Source organism: Trachurus japonicus, chromosome 12 (genome assembly GCF_045865225.1).
Source record: "Trachurus japonicus isolate A0001 chromosome 12, Traja_1.0".
NCBI lineage: Eukaryota > Metazoa > Chordata > Actinopteri > Carangiformes > Carangidae > Trachurus > Trachurus japonicus.
This window is the reverse complement of record NC_140918.1, coordinates 14019751-14043782: the sequence shown is the minus strand read 5'-3', so window position 1 is coordinate 14043782 and position 24032 is coordinate 14019751. Positions and strand designations below refer to the sequence as shown.

At 41.9% G+C, this 24032-nt stretch overlaps 1 protein-coding gene across 2 annotated transcripts in view; it reads left to right on the top strand.

The window, feature by feature from the left end:
- Positions 1-2840: 2840 nt before the first annotated feature.
- Positions 2841-24032, top strand: part of pappaa (pregnancy-associated plasma protein A, pappalysin 1a) — an 82049-nt gene continuing 60857 nt past the window's right edge. For both annotated transcript variants that reach the window (XM_085793313.1, XM_085793312.1), the window contains exons 1-6: positions 2841-4038; positions 9608-10706; positions 18429-18574; positions 18895-19188; positions 19590-19782; positions 20006-20127. In XM_085793313.1, coding sequence (XP_085649439.1) covers positions 3648-4038; positions 9608-10706; positions 18429-18574; positions 18895-19188; positions 19590-19782; positions 20006-20127 — 2245 coding nt within the window. In that variant the 5' untranslated portion in view covers positions 2841-3647. The remainder of the gene's footprint in view (positions 4039-9607; positions 10707-18428; positions 18575-18894; positions 19189-19589; positions 19783-20005; positions 20128-24032) is intronic.

Here is a 24032-nt window from a genome sequence, read left to right as displayed (position 1 = left end):
CCATTCACCTACTGTGCTTGATGCTTGTGACACATGCTTTTTTTTTTTTTCACCCATGTCACCAAGCAGCTTCTTTTAGACCGCACAGATATAATCTCCCTGGAACAAAAGTGGGTGTGAAGAGAAGGGGGTAAAAAGAAAACAGAATAAAAAATTTGCATGCATTCAGATGGTGGATGTGGATAATCTTAACAGTGCCACTTACTGATATACAACACTTTATCATCTTCTCAACTGCAGTTAAATATAAGGGCTTTCATTTGACATACTAGGATAGATGTCTGGACTGGGCATTGTGCGACACAAAGGTCAGATGTGATTCAAGTAATTGGGAGTCTCTTGCATTTAAAAAAAAAAAAATTACATTATAATTATTCCATCAAGCCTCCATGTGCCATTATATGCACAACCTGTTTTTTCTTTCCTGATTCAACGTGATGAACCAAGGTTGGGGTTTGCTGACCCCTGGCTGATCATAACATTGTGCTTTTATGAAAGCAACGTGGCAGGTTCTACTTTATGGACTGACTCAGATTTGCTGTGGGATTTGCAGAATAGCACAGGAGCTCTGTGACATGAACCATCACAGATCACTGGGTTAAGATGGGATGTTGTTCTTCCTGGACCATTAAGTCCAGGAATAACTGGGAATCAGCCTGTTTTTTTTTAAAAAGGAGAGGAGAGATATTGTGACGCTGTGTTTACCGGCAAATGACAGAGCTAGGGAAACACACAATTTGAACTTTGTGTGTGTTGATTGGTCCGTGCCCTGAAGCCTAAAGGTCTGGAAAGTGGGTGCAAGAATATAATAAAACAATTCGACTCAATCTCCTTGCATAACAGAGGGATGGAGAATGACCTTTATGTGAGCGTGTTTCAGGGTTTTTTTTTTCTTTTTTGTCCTTCCAGCTTGTACATAGTGTACCAACCTGGAAGGATGCTGACTCTGAGACATTAGGTCATCTATTCTATCTTCAGCACTCATGTACCTTTACAGAGAGAGAGTGACAGTCTGATCTTAGGTGACAAAGTGAAGAATGGAATTACAGGACTGGAAAAGTCTTTCGCCTTCCGTCATGATACTTTGGCACCTTGGAGGGGTTGTATTTTCATTTTATGTCAGTGTCAACTCCTGATATCAGGTATATATTTTTATATGTATGTATGTATATATATAAATACAGGCCAGTTGAACATAGTGTACATTTTACCACACCAAAACAGGTAGTCTCTTGGGAATCAGGGGTCTTTGAGACCAGCACCCAAACAAACACCTCCAGGGAGACGACGTCCACGTTGCCACACAACCAGATCTGAAAGCCTCAGCCATGTGAAGGTTCAGGCGCATGGAGTTATCCAACTGTCTCCTTTGACAAGATTTAAATTTGTGATCCTTGTAAAAACTTGCGCTTACAGAAACTTTCAAGGTCAAACACCTTTCAATATGCCACCTCCTCCACCTCCACTCACTACACAAAAGGAAATATGCGACCTAAAGTCGCAACAGCATATGAAGAAGAGAGCAAATATTTAATGTTTGTCCTCTCTGGCCTTTATAGTAGGGGGCAAGTTTGGCTGTCTAAACACACATTTACGACAAACAACCGTGGGAGAACAGAGGAGGAAACACTGACATCCCAGCCGACTGTTCCTAATGAACAGCCGTCGGAGGTCTAAAGTCACTCTGCTTTTGTGTGTCGGAATATTGTCGGAGTAACAGTAACATTAACCAAAGGATTGTTATCATTTCACTCTGCAAGTTGAGACTCACGGAGGTCTTTGTCAATGGTCTCAAGGGCTTACAAACCTTAGCAGAGAGTGTGGTTTTGAAATTCACATCCATCTAAAGCGACATGTCAGTAAACATTAGGATGTGTGAGTCAACCTGAAACATACAAATCCCTTACATTTTTCTTTTGTTCAGATCCCTTTGAATAAATTCCTGCAGTGCTGTTGGTAACTTGGGATAAACTGAGATTGGAGTTGACTGAGATTTTACCTATAAGGCTAAACTACTTACTGCCATTAAAACATCAACCTGTGACTCTTAAACCTCAAAAATAGAGGATATATGATCCATTAAATGAAGTAAAGAAGGGACAAGAGCTGCTTTGTCTTTGTAGTTGTGCCATTTCACATCAGATCTACTTAATTTTAAAAAGACAGTAATGGGAAACATTGACAGGAAGAGTTAGAATACATCAGACTTTGCCAATGTTAAAACTGAGGACTTTCCCCCCCCCAAAAAAGAAAAGTCAGTAAGGAGTACAATACTTTTTTCCACATGGTATTTTTTTAAAAAAAATTTTAATTTAGATTTTTCATTTTATTTTGAAGCTTGTAAATATCTATCTCTCGATGGTTTTAAAACTTCACAATAAAAGCTTTGATCCCAAAATAAAACCTGGCACAACCTAAACTCCGTTTAAATCAGTGACTTTACAAGAAACAGCCCTTTAAACAAGCTTCCGTGTTTATCATGACGCATGTGAGAGAGAAAACCTCTGACTGAGAATTACATTAACTTTAAATCAGAGCTGTTCTTGTGGGGGATTGCGGGGGGGTTCAAACAGGACACCACGGACCGGAGAGATTCCTGTATCTCCTCAGTCTTGTTGGTTCTGCTCCTGTGTTGTGGACTTGGTGGAAGCGTTGGATTGTTTAAATTGTAACCGCTAGAGGGATACATATACGCCTTCCAAACTCCGTAAACACCATCCCATCACTATGTGCCATAGAGAGAATTACCGTCAGTGAGAGTTGCCTACCTGTGTGACTTCCCACTTTGAAAAAAAAAAAAGAGAGAGACCCACAGCCCCGGAACATTTGAAACATGAGTTGTTCTTAAAAAGACTTAGAGGGAAACTGCCTCTAAAGCGGACGACGAGCTCCGACTCCTCCAAGTGTATCTGCTTCAGGCAATCAATGAGGACCGCGATGCTTACTTCTGCAGCTCTCTGTCCCTCTTTCTCTCTTTCGCCTCACCAGATATTATAGTGCATTTCAACTTTTGTACAAGGCACACAGCAAAAGGGAAGTTTGGATTCAATTTTTGATCACAATTTACCTCTTGTTTCCTTTAATAAATATGAGAGGTCGGTTTGTTGTCACTTTTCTTTGGAATTTAATATGTGCCATTTCTTATGCTGTTTTACGGGTAGGATAAGGAAACAACAAAAAGGTGTGACAGGAGCTTGGCGGACAACTGTGGATTTCTGCGAGTAACTCCTACCGTCCAAAGGGGATGAGGGGGGCATCGGCCGGACCCCCCTCTTGATTGATTACTTATTAGTCATCCCTTTGGCTAAATGGGACCCATTGAAAAGGCACCGTGGAACACATACATGAATCAAATATTCCTGTGTCCCCTGAATGTCTCCAGAGTAGTTTTGCTTAAGAGAGGGGGTCGTGGCTTAGCATTATAAAGAGGGAAAAACAGCATAGCTTTATGGGTTTATTTAGACAGTTTCTACGGTTTGACATTCTACCGCTGTAAAAAGAGAGAGGAAAAAAACTCGAGAGGATTCCTAAGAGGAGAACATTTGTGGACATACATATTTTTCTAGTAATTCCGTTGTTTCTTTTATTTTTATTTTTTATTTTTTCTCTTATTTTAAATATTTTTTGGCCATTTCCTCTCCCGAAAAATGAAACTTTGGACATCACCCTGGGTGTCTTGCCTGGTGATTCTCATCTTGTGTTTTGGATCAGAGTGCGGGACAGCCCGGAGAAAGGGGAGATCCAAGAGGGAGTTGGTGCGCATTAGGGAGGCGAAAGCCACCATCCCAGGGGCTTGTGCCACACGTCTGCCCCGGGGCAAACGGTCTTTGCCCGGCTTGGAGCGACGGGTGCTCCGGCAGCGTCGGCGCTCCTCGCAGGCGGAGGATAACTCTCCAGACCGGGGGAACGCTGTCTATTTTATCGGCATGGGAGATCAACTACGGCTGAAGCCTGGCGTGGTGATACCCAGAGGAAATTTCACTTTGGAGATGTGGATCAAACCGGAGGGAGGTCAACGATCACCCACAGTGATTGCAGGTAAGACAGTCTACACATCCTCCTTCTTATTGTCAACCCAAACTCTTTATATTAGTGTTAACTCCAAAACTGACGAGTCCAATATGATGAGGAGATGTCATTGCAAAATGTGCAGCATTTTATCCCAGTGACATGAAGCCCATCAAACAAAACAACATGCAGTTTCAGCGAGTTGAAAATGAGTTCATCTATCAGACTAGACAATGATGTAATGCTCTCAAAAGTACGGCGGATATTTTAGGTAGTACATGCGTAGGGTCACTGCTGGAGATTTTGATCATATTTAAGTTTGCCACCTTGCAGAGGAATAATCGCTGAAATGTGACTGTTTCACGAATGATTTTTCCTCTCATTTCTCCACTTTGGAAAAGATGGTGCATGAGCGTTATTATCCTGAAATCTAAGTGAGGAGTACGGGCAGCAGATGTAGGCTACTGCATCATTTGACCGGCAGCTGATGTCACTGTGCGTAAAATGTAATTTCTCTGAGCCGACTTGGCTATTTTAAAACTATGATGTAATGGCCAAAACTTTGTGCGCGAGCACGTCACGTCAGGCACTGAACGGGAGAGATCCGTTTGGATGTGGAGGCGCTCAAAGCTCGCACAGCTCAGACAAGCCGCAAGCTTGAGTGTCCCCCAAAACCGACACCTTTGGATTGGCTACCGGAGTTACGAGACAGGGGCTGTGAGATCCAGGGTCCCCCCCACCAACCCACCCACCCACTCCTTCTCTTGCGCGAAAATGTTCTGTTTTATGTGTTTGTACAGTGCCGACTGTGCGCTTTCACTCTCCAAAAAAACATCCAGACCCGCGCGCGCGAAATCACAGCTTATACGCCGTGTTTCTAATTAAAGACACAATCAGATAGTGATGATGCATTTCTATCCACTGGCTGCGCAGAGAAGGATACACAGACACTTCAGTGGATGCCTGCCGTCATAGGAGAGGTTGACACTTTGTAGTTGTCATCTGCGCGCACTCCTTTTTTTTTGTCCTGCCAAGTCTGCAGCCATGCGTAAAGGAGCATCAGGAATGTGTGAAAAACTGCTCTGCATTATCTGTTTTAACCAATAGCGCTTTTGTGCATTACAGTACTGGACTGTTTTTTGTTTTTTTTCCTTTTGTTGCCTTTCCTTGCCGATAGGGAGCGTTGCATCCACAACTCATTGCCTGGTACAGTAGTTGTGCAGATGGCTGCCTTTGAACTGATCTGAACTGAATTGAACTCAGTCCTCCTCAGCCTCCTGTATGCCAGTCTGCACGTTTGGGGAGTTTACTAAACCATATGAGTAAATTTACATGCTCCTTTATTTTCTTTATCTGTCTGGCTCCCTCAAAACAACCCCCTCCCACCCCCACACACACATAAATAATCACTTATGTGTGTGTGTGTGTGTGTGTGTGTGTGTGTGTGTGTATCAAGACACAGTACACTTTTAGGTAGTGCTGGCCAGTTGGCAGGGACGTGCTCTGCAAAGCCAATCCCTTGTAAGAGTCTCATAGTGGGGGTGGGGGGGTTGAGCGGGTATGTTGTGACCTGAGTGACTCTTACATTTTCAGGGGATGGACACAATAACAGGAACATCTGTACAGTATAATGCAATCTAGTGCAACAACAATGCGAGCAACCACCACAGATTTGAATAAACACCTCTCTGACACAATGTTAACAGAAATATGAACACCGTAGGTTTTACAGATGTGCTGCTGGATCATATTATTCTGTACAGGTGTTGTTGTTGTTATTGTTGCTCTCGTGCCCGTCCCTCCCTGCCTTCCCCCACCCTTCACTCAAGATGAGAGATTACTATTCAAGTATAATCTTATGTGTTCATTTTTGAAGATTTGTTTCAAGTTGTGCTCACATCAGTGAGCCAGAGAGGGGCCCCAAAGAGAACAAATATGATGATCAAACAAATTCAATAAAGCCTAATCTTTTAAATCCAATTCAGGCCTAAAAAATCCCAGTGCCTCTAAAAATGCTCCATCCCCTTGTTTTGATCCCAGCACAGTGTTGTTTGCAGCAGCTGTTTTTTTACGCTGTTGTTTTTGACCATCTCTCTCTCTCTCTGTCTCTCTCTCTCTTCTTTTTTTTCTTTCCTGCTTTCTTTCCGCAAGGTTTCATTTTTACTTCATGTATGTTATTGTTTTTCTGCACAACTGGGAAGTTAGGGTATCATCTCAGGCTCTCGCCTGATTAACGGAAACTCCATTGTTATCTTTGCATCCATGACCAATTTTAGTGACTTGTCTCTGGTATTGAGTTGTCTCTCCGGAGCATTTTCCAAAATATCTTCATTTAAGAGGAATGATTGTGACTGACCTCCCAAGATGATCATCATTATGATGTATGAGGAGGAAACTTCAAATTACCAACTGTTAAAGTGGAATTTGTCACTGGAGGTTATTTCTGTTCGACAATTCCTTGGAGAGGTATTTACCCCCTTCTGGGGAAAAAACAGAATGTTTTAAACTCAAACCACTAATCATACAGATTATTGATACAGCCATTATTAAATACAAGTGTGGACTGTCCTGTGCCTTTAATGTAAACCACAAGCATTCCTCAAAAAAGGCTCTGCTGTCATTTCCCCGAGTCTGACAGTTACATGTAGTTAGAATTGATCCCAGGTTTAAAAGCATTTGAGCCATTGTAAACTCTTAGCCAATGCCAAGAGTTTACACACATATGCACACACACCCATCCACACTCACATATGCACACACACACACACACACACACACACACACACACACACACACACACACACACACACACACACACACACACCACCACATAATCAGAACATCAAGTTCTGTGTCCAAATGTTATGCAAACTTTGTTGTGCCCTATTAGCCCTTGTATCCGGGTCATGTTGGGTTGTCCCGCATCAAAGGAAGAGGGAAATAAATCACACAAGGAACGGAGGCTCTCTTCCATGACCTGCTGGGACAATTATATGCAGACGTTGGCAGATAATTGCTGCGATAACAGATCTATCTTGCTGCTGTTATCTCGTGAGATGGGACACAACAATATGTTCAAAAGCAAGTCATGTTTAGGCTCCTTTTTTTTGCATGGGCATTTAAAAACTGCTTCCTCTTCCTGTTTCATTATTATCAAATGTAACTGAGAATCTATGAATAATCTTGACTATGAGACCATGACTAATCATGCACATTGTTTGAGTTTGAAGAGAGGCTGAGGACTGACTGTGTAACTCCTATCCTCAGTGATCATTAATTCAAGTCATCTTAGTAGTTTGAACCATTGTAATGACCATGCACTGGCTGCTTTATTTATGAGTGCTGTTGAACATCCCAAAAAAGTCTTGATTAATGTGCTTACATTTAATGTGAAGGTTTAATGGGAGAGTGACAGTGAGAGTGTCGCGGTGTAAGTTACAGTGTGGAAAAAGTGGTGTTAATTTATGCCATCTGACATTCAAAGGCACGTTCAAGTGCAACTAGTGGTAGATCATTTATGACTCATTTAAGCCAGCATTTAGTTGATTTAAATCAGAGTGAAACCTGACAGCCAAGTCAAGTGTTTGAAAGTGGCGCAATGACATTTTCATTATCAATATCTTTGTTATGTTCGTTAAGTTTGTTTTTAAAATATCATTGGAATTTTCCATTGTCTCCTCAAGGAAATTGCTGTGGCGGTCACTTTCATATGAATATGAAAAGTGCCTTACTTTGACCTTTCTGAGCCAGAGCAGCTCAAAAGTAAACGGAGTCTTCATTGTTCCCTTCCTCCCTGCTTTTTATCAAGTCCTTGTGACATTTTTCTTTGTGTGTGCATGTGTATTTTTTTAACTTAACTTTTTCTTTTTTCCTGAGTGTATTTTTCTTGGAAGAAGACAAATGGCATGTGCGAGGAAGGTTGCCTTTGAACCTGACAGGAACAGCTCTCCACTGTAGCGTGTGCACATGCAGATCCCTTCATGTGCCTGTTTGTTTATGTTTCCAAGTGGACACAAATGTGTACCTCAGCGTTTCAATTTGTTCTTTGCATATGTGACGGTGTGTGTTTGCTCATGAACATGTGTATATATATATATATATATATATATATATATATATATGCATATCTGTATTAGAAAGTGCACATGTGTGCGTAGGTGTGTTTTTGTGTGAGACCGAGCAGTCGCAGTGCAAGGTCTGGAAAAGTGTAGTGTGTTAGATTAATTGAGCATGGCAGAATTATGACAGCTGTTTACACTAGGAGCCCTACAAGCATTTTAGCACACCTTTTAGCCTTGAGTGCGCTAGCTGACAGATGGAAGGCTTTTTCCTTCCAGTGTAGTGGAAAGCCTAAAAACGTCATCCACCAAGAGACTGACCTTGACGCTGAACCCAGCCCTCACTCTTTGAACATTAGTCCATTGAAATACCAAGTTAATGAATGCGTACCGGAGTGTTCATCTAATTAGAAACAGGTCAAAGTTAGCAAGATGTCCGTGCAATCACCATTAGCCAGCCACTTATTGCAGGCTTTGATAGCCTAATCGATGGGGAACAAAGGCATCTGAAGTGGACAAGTACATTGAGGCGAAGATGTGATCGTCACTATGATAATCAGCTTATAATTTCAGACCATCCTGAAGGTAGCAGAGACAAATATGAAGGGTATTTACAGGCATTTAGAAGCAGCTGCAAAGGACACTATAGCTCCTTCATGTGGGAGTCTCTTTGTGTATTTATATAACTGGGGATGTCTTCATGAGTCCAGCTCTCTCGCCAGAATCACCTGCAAACACCGAGACTCTCACACGCTCAGATGGACCTTGTGAGACATGTCAAAGTGCTTTGGAACCTGCGTGCAGTTTGACTGGGCTGTTTGGATATATGCAACAGTCATGAACATGCATTAACAAACACACATGCACACGCACAGATGTGCACTTATGTGCCTGCACACACGTACCTCAACAAGCACTAAACAAACAAACAGTTAGCATTCAGAGATCCCCTAAGAAGTGAAAACACATTACCATGCTGAAGCTGACATACACGGTCCAAGTGAAACAGGAAAAAGGTGTTTTGGTGCCTCTACAAAAACAAGGCTTTAGCAGAAAACTAGCCTTCTCTGGCTACCCTACTGGCAAGGGACATTTACATGAACAACTTTAAATGCGCTCAGTGTTCACGAAAAGCCTAGACCGAGATGTTTCCATGGGGTCTCCCTTAGCTAAACATGCACTTCAACCCAATTTCCAGGACAACATGCCTTTAGATATCAAAAAATATATCATATGAAGGTATTTCTTGCTCTCTACATTTTCAGTATCCCCTCTTGACATGCATTATGTGTAGAGTATTCCAAATGTATGCAGTGAAATGTAATTGCAGTATGGACCAGCACATACTTTAAAATTAAAGATTGTATGCAATATGACTTGAGCAGACAGTAGGTATGTATTATTGAAAAGAGAGGATGTGGACAGTGTCAGCTCTCTTTCATGTGATCAATCTTAAATGATTTTTATCGTGTTCACATTCTCATGTACATAATTAAGGCACATATTAAATGACTTTTTTTTTTTTTTAATTCTCTCTCCAGGCCTGTACGACAAATGTTTCTATGCCTCCAGTGATCGTGGCTGGCTGCTTGGCATCAAGGCAGTTAGTGAGCATGGGAACCGTGAACCCCGCTTCTTCTTCTCCCTTAAAACTGACCGTGCCCACAAAGTGACCTCCATCCACTCAAATGCTCGCTATGTCCCCAACCAATGGGCACATGTGGCAGTCACATATGATGGCTTGTACATGAAGCTCTTCGTCAACGGTGCCCAGGTGGCCGTCAGCCGGGAACAGTCAGGTGATATCTTCAGCCATTTGACCAAAAACTGCAAAGTGCTGATGATTGGAGGGAATGCACTGAATCATAATTACAGGGGAGCAGTGGAGAGGGTGGGTCTATGGAGGCATGCCCGAGGGCAGAGGCAGATTATCAGGGATATGCAGGGCCGCGAGGACCCCCAAGATCTACCTCACCTGGTCATTCGTGAAACCTTTGAGCACCCAGGCCGAAAGTGGCTGACTCTAAAAGATGGTAGCTTTCCTCAGCCTGAGCTAGGAGGAGCTGTGCGGTTTCACGGTGGTGGCGGAGTTGGAAATGCTGAGGGATTACTGGATACAACGTTGGATCCCCCAACTTGTGGTCAAACTGTCTGTGACAACGTTGAGGTCATCAATAACTACAATCAGCTTTGGACATTCCGTCGACCCAAGAAGGTGCGATATCGCGTTATAAATATATGGGACGATGCACATACGAGGCCGACTGTATCCGACCACCAGATCAGCCTGCAGCACCAGCAGCTAAACGATGCCTTCAGCCCCTACAACATCACCTGGGAGCTTAGCATTCACAATGTGACCAATTCCTCCCTACGTAACCGGCTCATTCTAGCTAACTGTGATATCAGCAAAGTTGGTGATGATGTCTGCGACCCAGAATGCAACCATCCACTGACAGGCTTTGATGCAGGTGACTGCATGTCTGGACACCGGAGTCGTTGCCCTGACTACAAACAGGGAAATGGTGTATGTGACCCAGAATGTAACTGGGAAAACTTCTCGTACGACCAGGGTGACTGCTGTAACCCCAACGTGACCGATGTGACCAAGACGTGTTTCAACCGCTCCTCCCCACACAAGTAAGATCACTTTCTTCTTATTTTGCATGTAATTAAGTTTTCAATATCCTGTTTGGTAGATATTTAATAAACTATGATCGTTGTTTTTGGCATGCATTGGAGATGTCGTATCAGTGTCATTGACTTTGTATAAGCGTCATGTTGTTTTGTTTTGGTGGCCTGTTGTGAGCTGGTTTATTGAAAAGCATTCATTTCAATCTACTTGTTTCATATTTTTTAAATCAGCCAAAAAGGATCAGTGACGGGGGACGCCTTTAATAAACCTAAGACTTAAACTCACCAAAAATGTTTAGATTACATCATTATCCTGTCTTACTTTTATACAGTCTTTGGTTGACATGACTGAATAATTATGTCCCCATATTTTTTAGAGTAAATCAAACAACAAATCTTTCCATACATGTGTCCCTACAGAGAGGGTTTGATGTCTAGTCCTACTGTTTCCTGACCACTGGGGCTGAGCCTGAGTGTAACTCAACTCCCAGCCTGTGTGGCCTGGGAAATCCTCTGGGGGCAGCTAGTCCAATCTAGCCTTGGCCTGGTTCAATCAGTGTTCCACACTTAAGCAGGGCAAAACAAACGCAACCGGATGACTTTCCTGGTAGCAAATGCGCAGGCCAGACGGTTCATTTTTGTATCCATTTTTCAACAACTCTCCCCACCTTTTTCTACTTTGTGTCTCCTATACCCAGTGGTCCTAATTAAGCTGGCTTGATTGGAGAAGGGAGTTGGTTTGGAAAGAGTGACACTCTAAACAGAGTGTAAGGGCAATTAGAGGTCAGAAAAGAGAGTCCAATATGGGTTTTTGCTTGTAGCAATGGAAATCATTTCAAAGACATACCACTCTCTCCAGGAAACCACCGACAGACATGTTTCCTGGGGAGGCAGGTATGGGTCCCAAAAAGCAGCTGCCTGAAACAATTTTCCAGGAAAAATAGTGAAGAAAGTTCACTTCACTTGCATGTGAATAGCAGTATTACAGAACCTCCCAGGTGTACTGTACATGGAGCAGGAGATTATGTGGTTTCATGCGGCTACTTGAGGAGAATTCAGAGGTCCTCATGAATGCATGAAAGTTTTTGTTTTTCTGGTAATCTCATTGTGGTTTGTAGATGATGAGTAAAAGCTGGCAAGGAGAATAAATCTCTGGAATTTGCTGTAATAAGTTTTGTGCCAGACCTCCAATAGCTGGATTGTTTGTTTCTTGGTACACTGAAACTCAACACAGTAGACTGAGACATTTTTGTGGACAATGCAGGGGGTCTTTATGGTTACGCCGGAGAGGGAGACAAAAATGACTGAAATTCAGATATTTGTCGGTATTTCTCACCGCTGTGATGTGGGGACAGGCGAAAGGGAGAAAAACTAGTAGGGCCCAGTGTGTGGGATTGTTTGGGTCTTTCTGATAGCATGAATCAAGGAAACCAGGCTGTTTTCAATCACAGTTAAGCTGGAAGCGCTGTCTGTTTGGCACTATCCTGTTGTTTAAAATGACCGCTAAATAGCTAAATAATGACATCTAATTAGCAACATCAGAGGAGAAAAGCAGGTGGGTTTGCCGTTGCTTCCATCTCTCAATTCCCACCACATCCCTTCCAGTTTAGTCATCATTAGAAGCTCATTCATCAAGTGGCGGGCAAACTACTTCATTTAGACATCAGCCATTGGTGAAACGCTTGCCGTCGCAATGCTCAAATCTCCTTGCAGGCATTTGAAAGACAGGCTCATGAAAGGAAGGATCGCAGAAAGAACAAGAGAGAGAGACAAACAGAAAGAGGACAAGAGACTTTTTAGTTAAAAAAAAAATAGATATAATCTCCTCAAGTGGTTGCTTATTTTGCTTTGATTATGGTATGTCTAGAGAGACTTGCAGAGAGCTGCACTACAAACAGTTTGACATTCCTCCTTAATTATTGAATTCTGGATGAACAATGTACTGTGTATGGAGGGGAACAATAGTTGTGAGGTCCTGCATTTATTTTTGCAGCATTTGCGCCTGTTACCACTTACGTGTAGTGTTTTCAAAAATCTGGCTAGCACAGGACACAGGCAGCTCTGTGGTCCTGCAACAGTCTTTCCTCTGAAAATACCATTGATAATAACCCCCCCCCCCCCGCCCCCCCCCCTTTTCCCTCCCTCCACATTTGGCTGAGGGAAATGTTTTGCATTGTTTTCACAGCCCTTGGTTTTGACACTTCTTACGGTTTTCGGTGGTATTTGATGTTATCTGACAGCATTTATTTGAAAGGCTGAACATTCTTATGTCTGGAGTTGGGGACATCTGAAGCTGTGGCTGTGATTCGTACGATGCAAATTTACATTATGTGTGTGCAGGCAGGCAGAAAACAAATGGCACGCAGAAAAAGTTGTTTGAGATGATAATGCGTGTGTTTGACTGTCCAAGAAAGACTAATGATATCTGAGCAACTGGATGGAAGATCAATCCGATTATACTGCAATTAGTCAGATGGTTTTTTCCGCGAGTTCCTGAAATTTGAAGGCTTTTTGGGAAACATCTCCACAAACTTGATGAAGCAGGTATTTGTTATCATTTCAGCCTCAATGTGTTTTTGGGAAATGAAGTTCTGGCCTGGCTTTGTCAGAGGCTAATAGGTCATCTGTTTTCCCTTGGCCTCTGTCTCTCCCCCTCCTAAGTCAATACCTCTCAACGTGGCAGGTTAATGGATGGACCACCCTTTCTCTCTCTTTCACTCCCTCTCCCTGCTGTATTCCAGCTCAGAGCAGGGAGCTAATCTCTCGGGCCCTTGACTTGGGTGTTTTACAATTGGTCCTCTAAACCTTAAGCCCCCGTCCCATAAAACATAATGGAGTGCTTGGGCGTAAATACCAGGACTTTGCACTTTCCCTTTAAAGCCATAGCACACTTATAAAAGCACCTGTTGTTGAGGTTTCACCTGTGCTCTCATGGGCGCTGATAGAAGTCTCTCTGGATAACTGAGGTGAGGGTGGAGTGAGGAGGAGGAGAAGGAGGAGGTTTTACTTGGGCCACTATAGTCCAGGCCAACGAGTTGCATCTGGTGGTCCTTTGAAAGCATAGCACACCAGGGAATTCAGCTGATAATGACTTGGCGAGGTAATTGTTGTTCAGAAGTCAAGGAGGGGCACTGATGAAGAGGTTAACACATCTGCTAGGAATGAGAATGTTCACCCCGGTCCTCGATTAAGAGCTCCTGTTTCAGATAGAAACTGGAGAGAGGTGGGCAGGTGAGCATATGGATTGTCCCATCGCTCATTCCATATGTCTCCAAATCCCTCTTCTTCAAACCCCGCTCTCACCATCGAGCAGTCACGGCAGGATCTCTGGAATCTGAGCATTGACACAGTCCTCATGCTTGTGTCTTCTATGGAAGGGGAAAAAATAATCAGAGCAAGTTGGGAGGTTAAAGAGGAGAGAGCAAGTATAGTAATAAAGGCAGAGATGAATGATGGGTTTAGGGGACTGACTTGATGACAGGGGAGCTGAGGGCCCCCTCCAATTTTAAAAGTGTTCTTGGCCGTGAGATTGTCATGCCATGCCAGCTCACCCCAGCTTTCACACTATGCTGCTCCAGACATATGTATACGAGGCAAATTTATGGGTATGTATGAATTATATATGGGTGTAAATGGATGAAGTCATAATCCCCTATTTAATATGTATCAGATATAAAAGCATTAACACGGCCGTTTGAGCTGCCTCGCACACTCCTGGATCTCCCTGCAACAGATGCCCTGCAGTGATGCCTCAGTTCTGTTGAAGCTTGATTTTCTGCACTCACCTTACCTTTCTCTCTCAGGCTACCTCAATTTTTCACTCTCCATTTCTCCTTCTTTGTAAGTCTTTAAAAGGTTTTTTTTTTTTTCCCAGGACATGTCTAAAAAGTGGTGTGGTTAAATGCATGGAAAATCCTGTCCTTCCCTAGTGGCTCATCTCTACTGAAAAAATGTATGATGAGAGGCAAGAGAGGGGAACAGGGGCTATGGGATGGGGAAATAGTTGAGGGGTGTGAGAGATAGAGAGAGAGAAGGAAAGAGAGAGAGAGAGAACACTGGGGGTGGGGTAAAGCGGGGTAAAGGGTTATTGGCAGGGAGGTTTGAATAAGATGTGGATGGACAGATACAAAGGCCCAAACTCCTCTGACTACACAATGGAGTCACTGGGTACTGACTGTGTGCAACAGACCAGCCAGATCTTTACCAACAACATTAGACATAGTGTAAAATATTAACAAAACGTACCCTTGTGCAGACACAGACACACAAATTCCCTTCATATTATTGTTATTTTACTGAAACTATCTGTATTTGCTCTGAAAGTCCCCCTGTGCATCAGTTCAGCATGTGATGCATTGTGTTTTTGTAACAGGGCCAAGGGTGTTACAATAATTGAACTCAGATTAGTCAGGTTTTGACCTCGCAGTCGAGTTGCTGCTTTTATTCACTGCTGACTCAATCATTTCAGCATCAAACCCCTCTGACCCCTTTCCCCCTCATGCATGTCCGAAAACTCTGGACAAATATTTTCTAAGGAAATAATGAAATTCCTGAAATTATTAGGAAGAGGGACCTTATATCATCTGTTCTCTCCCTCTCTCTCCTTTCTCTCTCTCTCTTTCCTTAAACCTGGCCCCAGTGAGTGCCCCCAGTTGCTCTCATGTAGGCTTGAGGAAAGCATTTGCTGCCCTGAACCTTTTATTCATGTATATATTTCACGTCTGTTTTGAGGGAACACTGCGTCTTCACTAAGCTGCTCCTTATCCAACTTGTTATTTGAGGCAGAGAGACTTGTCCAACGAAGGTTGTAGAGATGTTATGAAACATTTCGTGGAGCTGCATATGAAATGTGCATTGGTGGTAACCTTAGTAGGGTTGTCGCGGTGGGAGCATGATCTCACTGGGGTAAATTCTTCCAGAACACTGCCAAACACCGGTGTTAGTGACTTTTAAATTGCTTCCTTTAGGCTACATTGAACATACGCTATGAGACAGATTGGTTTTACACTCAAATTTTTAATATTTTATGCAGATACGTGCTTTTTAAACATGAAACTACCAAAAAAAAAAAGGTTGCATCGGTGCAGCTGGCTGGCTTATTTGATACATTTTAAAAATGCTGAGAATAAAATAGATTTTGTGGTTCTAATAATGTTCAAATTCAAGACTCCAAATAAAATGCTCTAATGATCTGAAAGAATAAATGACCTCATAAAAACAACTGAAAATTCTGAATAAAAACTGGCCCATAAAGAGAAACTCAACTTCAAGCTGTACCACTCAAGCAGTTTCACTTTTGGAAATCAGATACTCCACTATAATCCAGAGGAAATCACAAGATGTCAAAATCAGTGGACAACTCAACTCTTTAACTGATGAAATGAAACCAAGAGTCTTTGCACAGTGGAATTTTACAGCACCCCATAACATTACAATATAAATTGCATTGCAAATATACCTGATGTTGAGTGGAAGAGAAAATATAAATAGCATACTCTGGAATTATGCACTTCACAAAGGTTTGAGTCAATGTTACACTTTTATCCTCTTGTTTACCTGTGTTCCCCTCAGTGGGACAAATGTGACAAGCACTTAAAACAATGACGCATAACTTAGTTGGACAAAATGATGTAGCACAAAACAGATATTACCAGTCTGTCTGCATGACGTGGCAGAGTGTTGTTACTGATAGCATGCAAACAGTTTCTGTTCTCTATCTGTTGTTTGTATTGCTGTAATTTATCGGCCTGCTGACCACATGGTTCACCTCCTGTCCTCCATCACACTGATTTTCACCATCGATGTTCAGGTGTGAGTCAACAAACCCCTTTTATCCAGGACAGCGCACGCGAAACAAGACTCCACTTATTATTCCATTACTTAGCCACTGACTTAACCATATCTGGATGGTTTGGACACAGGGTGTACTCTTTTTTTGGGATGAATGTTAATGTTAGAATTTTAATACACCTATGATCCAGACACAAAATACAAGTACAAAATATAATGCAAGCAAGTGGGTCATACAAACTGGGTCAAAACATCCAAAGAGGATCTAATTTGTGAAAGTAGGGCCGATGTCATGTTTTGTTTCTGATAAACTCATGTTTCTGAATCCATTGTGTATCTATTTCCAAAGCGTCCAAGAGCCAGAGGAAAAGAATAAACTATCACTTCAGCATATGCAACAGATTATTGGCTCTTCCAAGAGATGACTGAGCTCGTTGATGCTGTTTGCCAGGACCACCAGCCAAGCTCATAGAGAAAACTTGTTTGATGTGTTCATAAAATGAATGACAGTTTCACTGCTGGAAAGACATCTCATTGTGTTGAATGATTGCAGTCATTAGTGCTGCTGTTAGTGTTCCCAGAGTGGAGACAAAACATTATGTCATGGATAGGGAAACTTCAGAATACCTGAACAGCTGACTGAAATATCAGGCTGATCTGAGAAGCTATCAGAATAAGAAAAAAAAAAAAAAGTCTTAACGCAACCAAAATAAAACAGAAAAACTGAACCAGTGAGGCTGCAATGATAAACACATTTATTCTCATATGCAGTATTGTATTCACAGTATTCACCATATTTAGAGCCATTGTGAAGATTTCAATATGTAATATCAAATAGAAATGTATTCACCTGCCAAGCAGCAGTCATTGTTTATTTCACCCAGGACTCAGTTCAAATAAAAAATATGTAATTTTACTGCGGTGCAAATTGCATGACCAAGTTGTTTCATGTGACAGTTCCCTTGTTACAGTAAGTGTATTTATTCCCCTCAGCACCTGTTTGGTGCTTAGATGACATATTTTACCGTATGTTGAGATGAAGAATAAGTGCTCTCAAGAGAAAAAAAAAGTACTAGGGGAAAAAATACATTTTTACTGTGCTGGTTGTTACATCATTCAGCCTCTTAACAAAAAAACAAACATCCGACATGATCAAGCACAGGAAAACACTGCGGCTTGGCTTTTAGAGAATTCAACCCAAAGAGCGCTATACGCCCATTGGACTATTTATTTGCCTCTTGCACTTCCTAGACAACAACATCAACAACAGCACGGTCTGTAATCTCCCTTCTGTTGAGCAAATGTAAGTGAGCAGGAACTGCAGCAAAATTTAATGGAATGGGAAGAAATGATTCGATGGGTCAAAATTGATACCAGCCGGATTCACAGCTATTAAAAAGTTCTTGAAGCTTTGCACTGCAGATGCACAGCGCCTGTGCCAGGGCTTCTAGACACAACATTATCAAAAAATTTGGTGGTCATGTCCAAATGAGCAAGTGTTGCTGTGATTTTCAGACTACAAGATGGTTTGCAGTCAAAACCTTGACACAAGTCTATGAAGGGAAAACGTTCTCCAGCCTGTGCAAGGAGAGAAGTTATATTAAACGTCTCTATTTATTTGAGCCTATTGCTTAAAGCGCCAACTGGTTTTAACCTCACAATCAATTATTCCTCCTCATTCTGTTGGTTTAAGGGCCATTACAATTGCCAATAAAAAAATTCAACAGGGACCCAATTCTGAGCTCTGTTTTCCTGAACAATAACACTACATAAGCTCTTTTTTGGCTCGGAGCACTGTTGTTATTTGTAAAACCTTTCCTTGCTAAAATGTGTGTTCACTAGGAAGAGACTATCCTAATTGTGGAGCTATTAACTTAATGTGATATGCCCTTTTTTCTTGTGTTTTCTGTTTTTTCATTATTATTTTTTGTTTTCCAGAGCCTATTTGGATGTGAAAGAGCTGAAAGAGATTCTGCATTTGGCTGGCTCAACTCACCTGAATGTCTTCTTTGCCAATTCTTCTGATGAAGATCTGGCAGGGGTTGCCACTTGGCCGTGGGACAAAGAGGCCCTCACACATTTGGGTAGAAGACAAATAATAGCACATAACGTACATGCATGCATGCATGCATGCTTGCAGACACACTCACGTGCACATCCTTAGGCACATGCACACAACCTTTTGTTGCCAGCCCAGATTGTTGATTTTGAGTAATTACTGTTCAAGCCCCAAGCAGTTTCTGTCTTCATCACAGCTCTAACAGGGAAGAAGGTGATAATGAAGCTGAGGAGGCCCATGAATAATGCATTGTCTGAATCTAACTCTAGGTCCACAATTACTTTATACTATAGTCGGAGAAGGCATTTCTGTTGCGTGAGCATTAACTTATGTGTATTTTCTCAGGTGGAATTGTGCTGAATCCTTCCTTCTACGGTACGTTTGGTCACACCGACACAATGGTCCACGAAATCGGTCACAGTCTTGGGCTTTACCATGTGTTCCGTGGTATATCCGAGATCGAATCCTGCAATGATGCGTGTTTGGAGACTGAGCCGTCGATGGAGACTGGAGATCTGTGTGCAGACACCAACCCCACCCCAAAATACAAAGGCTGCCACGATCCGGAGCCGGGCAACGAAACCTGCGGCTGTCGGCATTTCACACACACACCATTCAATAACTACATGAGTTATGCAGGTGAGATGGAGCCTCCACATGTGTTTTGCCTCTCACCTGATCAAATTGTTGGAGTTCAAGCCCTCGCATGCAAAAAAAAAAAAAATACTGACATACAAAGATCACTGTGGAGGAATTTGCTGGGTCTGTGTGCATACTGAGACAAGTGTGGAATTTAGCAGGGACCTTTCATGTGGAAAACACAGCGGATGGCACATCCTTTCATGCCACTACTTTTGTGCAAAAGTTTAACTTTCTTGATGTCAGAGTTAGATTAAAAAAAGAGATATGGCTTAATAGGTGATTTTATTATATTAATATGATTGGATTTAATCGCTGCTTTCCATTCCTGTCACATATCAAACCAAACTTCAATCCTCACTCCTCTCCTCACACTGACCAGCTACGCCTTTCACCTGCAGATGATGCCTGTACAGACTCCTTCACACTCAACCAGGTGGCTAGAATGCACTGCTACCTGGATCTCATCTACCAGACCTGGCAACCCAAATCTAAACCTCCTCCAGTGCCAATGGCGCCGCAAGTGGTCGAGCAGCATCATAATTCCATCACCCTGGAGTGGTTTCCACCAATTTCTGGACACTTTTACGACAGGTGAAATGAGCTAGATGGGATGCCAAACATATGCCGGTGTGCATGATGAATGGAGCTGATTTAACATTAGATGATTTGTTTACAAATGAAGTGGAACTTACATTCTGCCCATTTACCCCATAATTACAATAACTTTTATTGCTGTGTCTTTATATACTGTATAAGTGATGTGTACTTGGCCTGTATCTAAGTTGGTTGCTGTGCTTGTGTGTTGGTTTCCTAGAGAAGTGGGATCAGTGTGTGATAAATGCTCTGAGGGGAGAGTTCTACTACAATACGCCTCCAACTCTTCTTCACCACGACCGTGTGACCCTTCTGGACACTGGTCTCCACGAGAAGCGGAAGGTACAGTGCAATACTAATTAATAATATAATATACTTACTGGGTGGTTGGTGTTGGGGCATTGGACAGGGTCAGTGAAAGGTGGTAGATGGTTTGCAAATTGGACAGCTCCTTGGAACATACAGTGGTTCAAGTGCACTCTCACTGATGCTTATGATAATAAAACTATAAATATTGTCCATTCCTGGATTCTTCACTGTGCACCGAACGCCAGTCTTTAGTCAGCTCCCCGACAAAAAGCTGTTTCTACTAAAAGTAAATTTAATAGAGAAGCAAAGCCACATCCACCTCTCATCTACTGTTTACCATATGATAACATGGTTTGAGGTTTTGTCTCCTTGTTGATTTTCTGAGTCAACGCTCAACATACAAAGATTTTTGGTCACTGACTCAACCCAAAAACATGCAAATGACTCACTGCATTCATGACACTTGGGCCGTGGGACAACATGGAGGGATCGAGAAGGTCGCTTCCCAGTGGGATGGTGCTGTATGGTACCACAATTCCCATATGAGGGCTCAGGTCCAAAACCGAGGTTAAAGGTCATGTCTTAGCTGTAATTCCTCATTTTTTCCTAAATTTCACTTTAGGGGGATTTGAGTGCTTGAGATAATGCTGAAATTAGCAAGATTGTAGGAAAAAAAAGCAGTTTTATCTCTTTTTTTTCTATTCTTGTCCTATTACTGAATCCATAATAGAACATTAGAACTATACAAGGACAGGCATTAGGGATGAGATATTTAAGCTATAAAAATAGTTGATGTCCCATCTGTGCACCTCTGATCACTCTGTAGTTCTGGCAATGGCAGCTTCAAGCATAATTCTGGATATTATGCATGTGACTGTGTGTAGCTATTGTTGTTGTTTCCCCATATAATACCCATGTGGTACACTTTCTTATGACCTCTTGCCTCTGTGAAGATCTGTAAAGCTCTACATACACATCAAACTACATACAACTACACATCATATGTATCTTTGATAAACCTTCTACATGCAATAACATTAAAGAGCAAGATAAAACTAACAACCTGTACAAGTGCTATGTAAGCAAGGTGTCAGGACTAAGCTATCAGTATCTTATTATTCTGCTAAAACCTCTTGAAATAACCAAACAGGTGCCTACGATGATCAATATAGAGTCTCTTTGAGGATACAAAATGTAAGATTGTTAAAAAGTGAATGGTAAACACATGAAAAAAAAAAAGAATGGTAAAGCGATTTTGTGCATAATCGGCCTTCAGCATCCATATGTGGTACCTCTGTGAGGTCATGTAGCTCATCTGTCCAAGGTCTATTCATTATCTCACCTTAAAATCTAAAAAACTGACAGGGCTTTCACTGTTTTGGCCCTTACTGCCTGGAACTATCCTCCTCCATATATCAAATCAGCTAAATGTCAGCTACTTCTGCCATCACATATGTGTGGAAATGTCATATGTGTTACACTTGTATCTATTGTTACATCGACATACAGTATTTTTTAGTTATGTGCAATTCACCTATGTACAATAACAGGACAATAAAACAAAAATAATCACATATCACATAACTCTACATTTGATTTTGGGTTCAATAGTAGGATGGTTACCCAGCCTATACCATGCATGACAACTGGTCAAGTCAAGTCACAATTTATTTATAGAGCACATTTAAAACAACCTAATTCGACCAAAGTGCTGTACAATTGCAAAAGCACAATATAGTTAATCATAAACACTACAACAAACAAAAAACAACAAATTTAGATTAAAAAGAGAGAATAATAATAGATTAAAAGAGAGAGAGAGAGAGAGAGAGAGAGAGAGAGAGAGAGAGAGAGAGAGAAAGAGAGAGAGCCAAGATTGGCCAGTAGCTTCTTCTAAAAGGGACAGCCCCTCCCCCAACTTACAAACGACAAAATAAATACTGTACTTTTATAATATGGATTCCAGATGCATTCATTCATGCATACATGCAATACTCCATCTATTTTGTCTTTGTAAAACTAAATGTCATTCATTATCAAAATTATATTCTGCCAAATTGTAGAATTTATGTCCCTATTGCTGTTGCTTTCCTGAATGTCTGTAGGTGTGTGCGTGTGTGTGGACGCTCTATAGATTCCAAAGTCACATAACCATGCCCTCACACTGGCTATAGTGTGTGTACCAAAGGCAAGTCTGGGCTTGTCTAACATGCTGCGTGTGTAAACTGTACTCTATTTTCCCTCTTGGAAGGGGTCCCTGTTTGTGGCAGCTCCCCATTCCCTGTTAACTCTGCTTGGGCCAGCTTCTCACTGGATACCACAGCTGCCGTTCCCTGCTGTGATGGTGCATATGTGTCCAGCAGTTACTCATTTCCAACAGACAGTCTTGCAAACTACTGACTCAGAGATATTGCAAACTAAAGTATTGCCATATTATGCATTGGGATAACATCCTTAAATTGGAAGGTAAGCATATATTTGTATGGCTGTGCATTGGTGTCTGCAGCATCCACGCATGTACATGGCACCTGTCACTGAAGGACTTGTGGGCTGTGTCCTCACACCACTTGACTGGGAAACACTCATGTGGTAAGAGAGAGCCAGAGTACCTCTCATAAATCTTTACTACTCTTTGCCCCGGAGAAATATGGCAGGAGGGAAAAAAAGTAAGAATGAAAAAAAAGAAGAAGGCAAAAGCACACATGGATATGTATTGAAGGAAGGGGTAAGAAGGGTTGGGTGGGGTGGAAACCACCCAAGATAGTTAAGAGAGCTGCATGTGGTTAGTGACATTCACAAGGGAGGATCCTGAGTTGATTGAAAACAGCAGTGTGCGTGAATGGAAGCGAAAGGTTCAGGATGTGTATGTTCGCTATCAGATGTGTGTGGGACCATGTGTGTGTGTGTAGCTCTACTTGAATACACATTCTTGTTATTTTATAAGTGCACCTTCATGTGCACTTATAAAATAATGCTCTTGATGTGCATTTGCAGAACACTATACAAAACAGAGGTCAGGTCAGCGTCCAGACAAGGAAAACTTGGCAGTATGAACAAGAAAAAACAACAAAAACCCGCCAGTGACCCAATGATATGCTTGGTTTTTATTCCTTGATTTTATTTGGAGCAGCAAAAAAAAAGAAGAAAAAAGTAAAAAAGTAATGAGGTAGGTAGTTCTCTACACATTAATGGGATCCCTGTGTTTAATTTATCACTCATTGTGTTCCATTGTTATATCACAATTGGCAAATGGGAGAACAAGTGATCAAAGAAAGAGAGTATTGTCCTCTTTCCTGCCAAGTTCATGCAAAGTACACTGACCATGTTTGACAAAATGACCTAATGTCTGATGTTGCTGAGTGAATATTTATTCAATTATAGTATTTACACCGTTAACGAACAGTGGCGTCATATCGTGAAGAGACAGGGCACATAACAGTTTTACTTTTGTTTGGTTGCAAAGTCACAAGTGAAATACAGTTGACAGTTGGTTCTTAATTGTTGCTGTCTCCTGGTGAACTTGTTCTTAAAAGCAAAAGGTTAGGTTTTGTTTAAATAAACATCTGTCTTGAAATTTTTCTTCCCGGAGTTTGCTGTCATCCACCGCCGGTCATTCATTACCCTTCTCCTCAATGATTTTCCTTGGCTGCCTTCATCAGTTCATTACGGTATGTTAGCTCCTTCAGTCAAAACAATCTGTAGGGATGCGTACCCAAAAGTAGCACCTGTGTCATCTGCTCCACATGTAAAACAAACAAACAAACAAACATACACGTAAGAGCTGCCAACGTCTATGACAGATTAACCTCTGCGATACCCTGTGATGTGACATTGATTCCCAGGCTGCAGAGCGTCTGTTCCTTCATAAAGTGTGTCTGTGGAGTGTCTCTCTGTTTGTGTGTGTCAGGGTGAAAGGGTTGGAGGGGGTTGATGTCTGC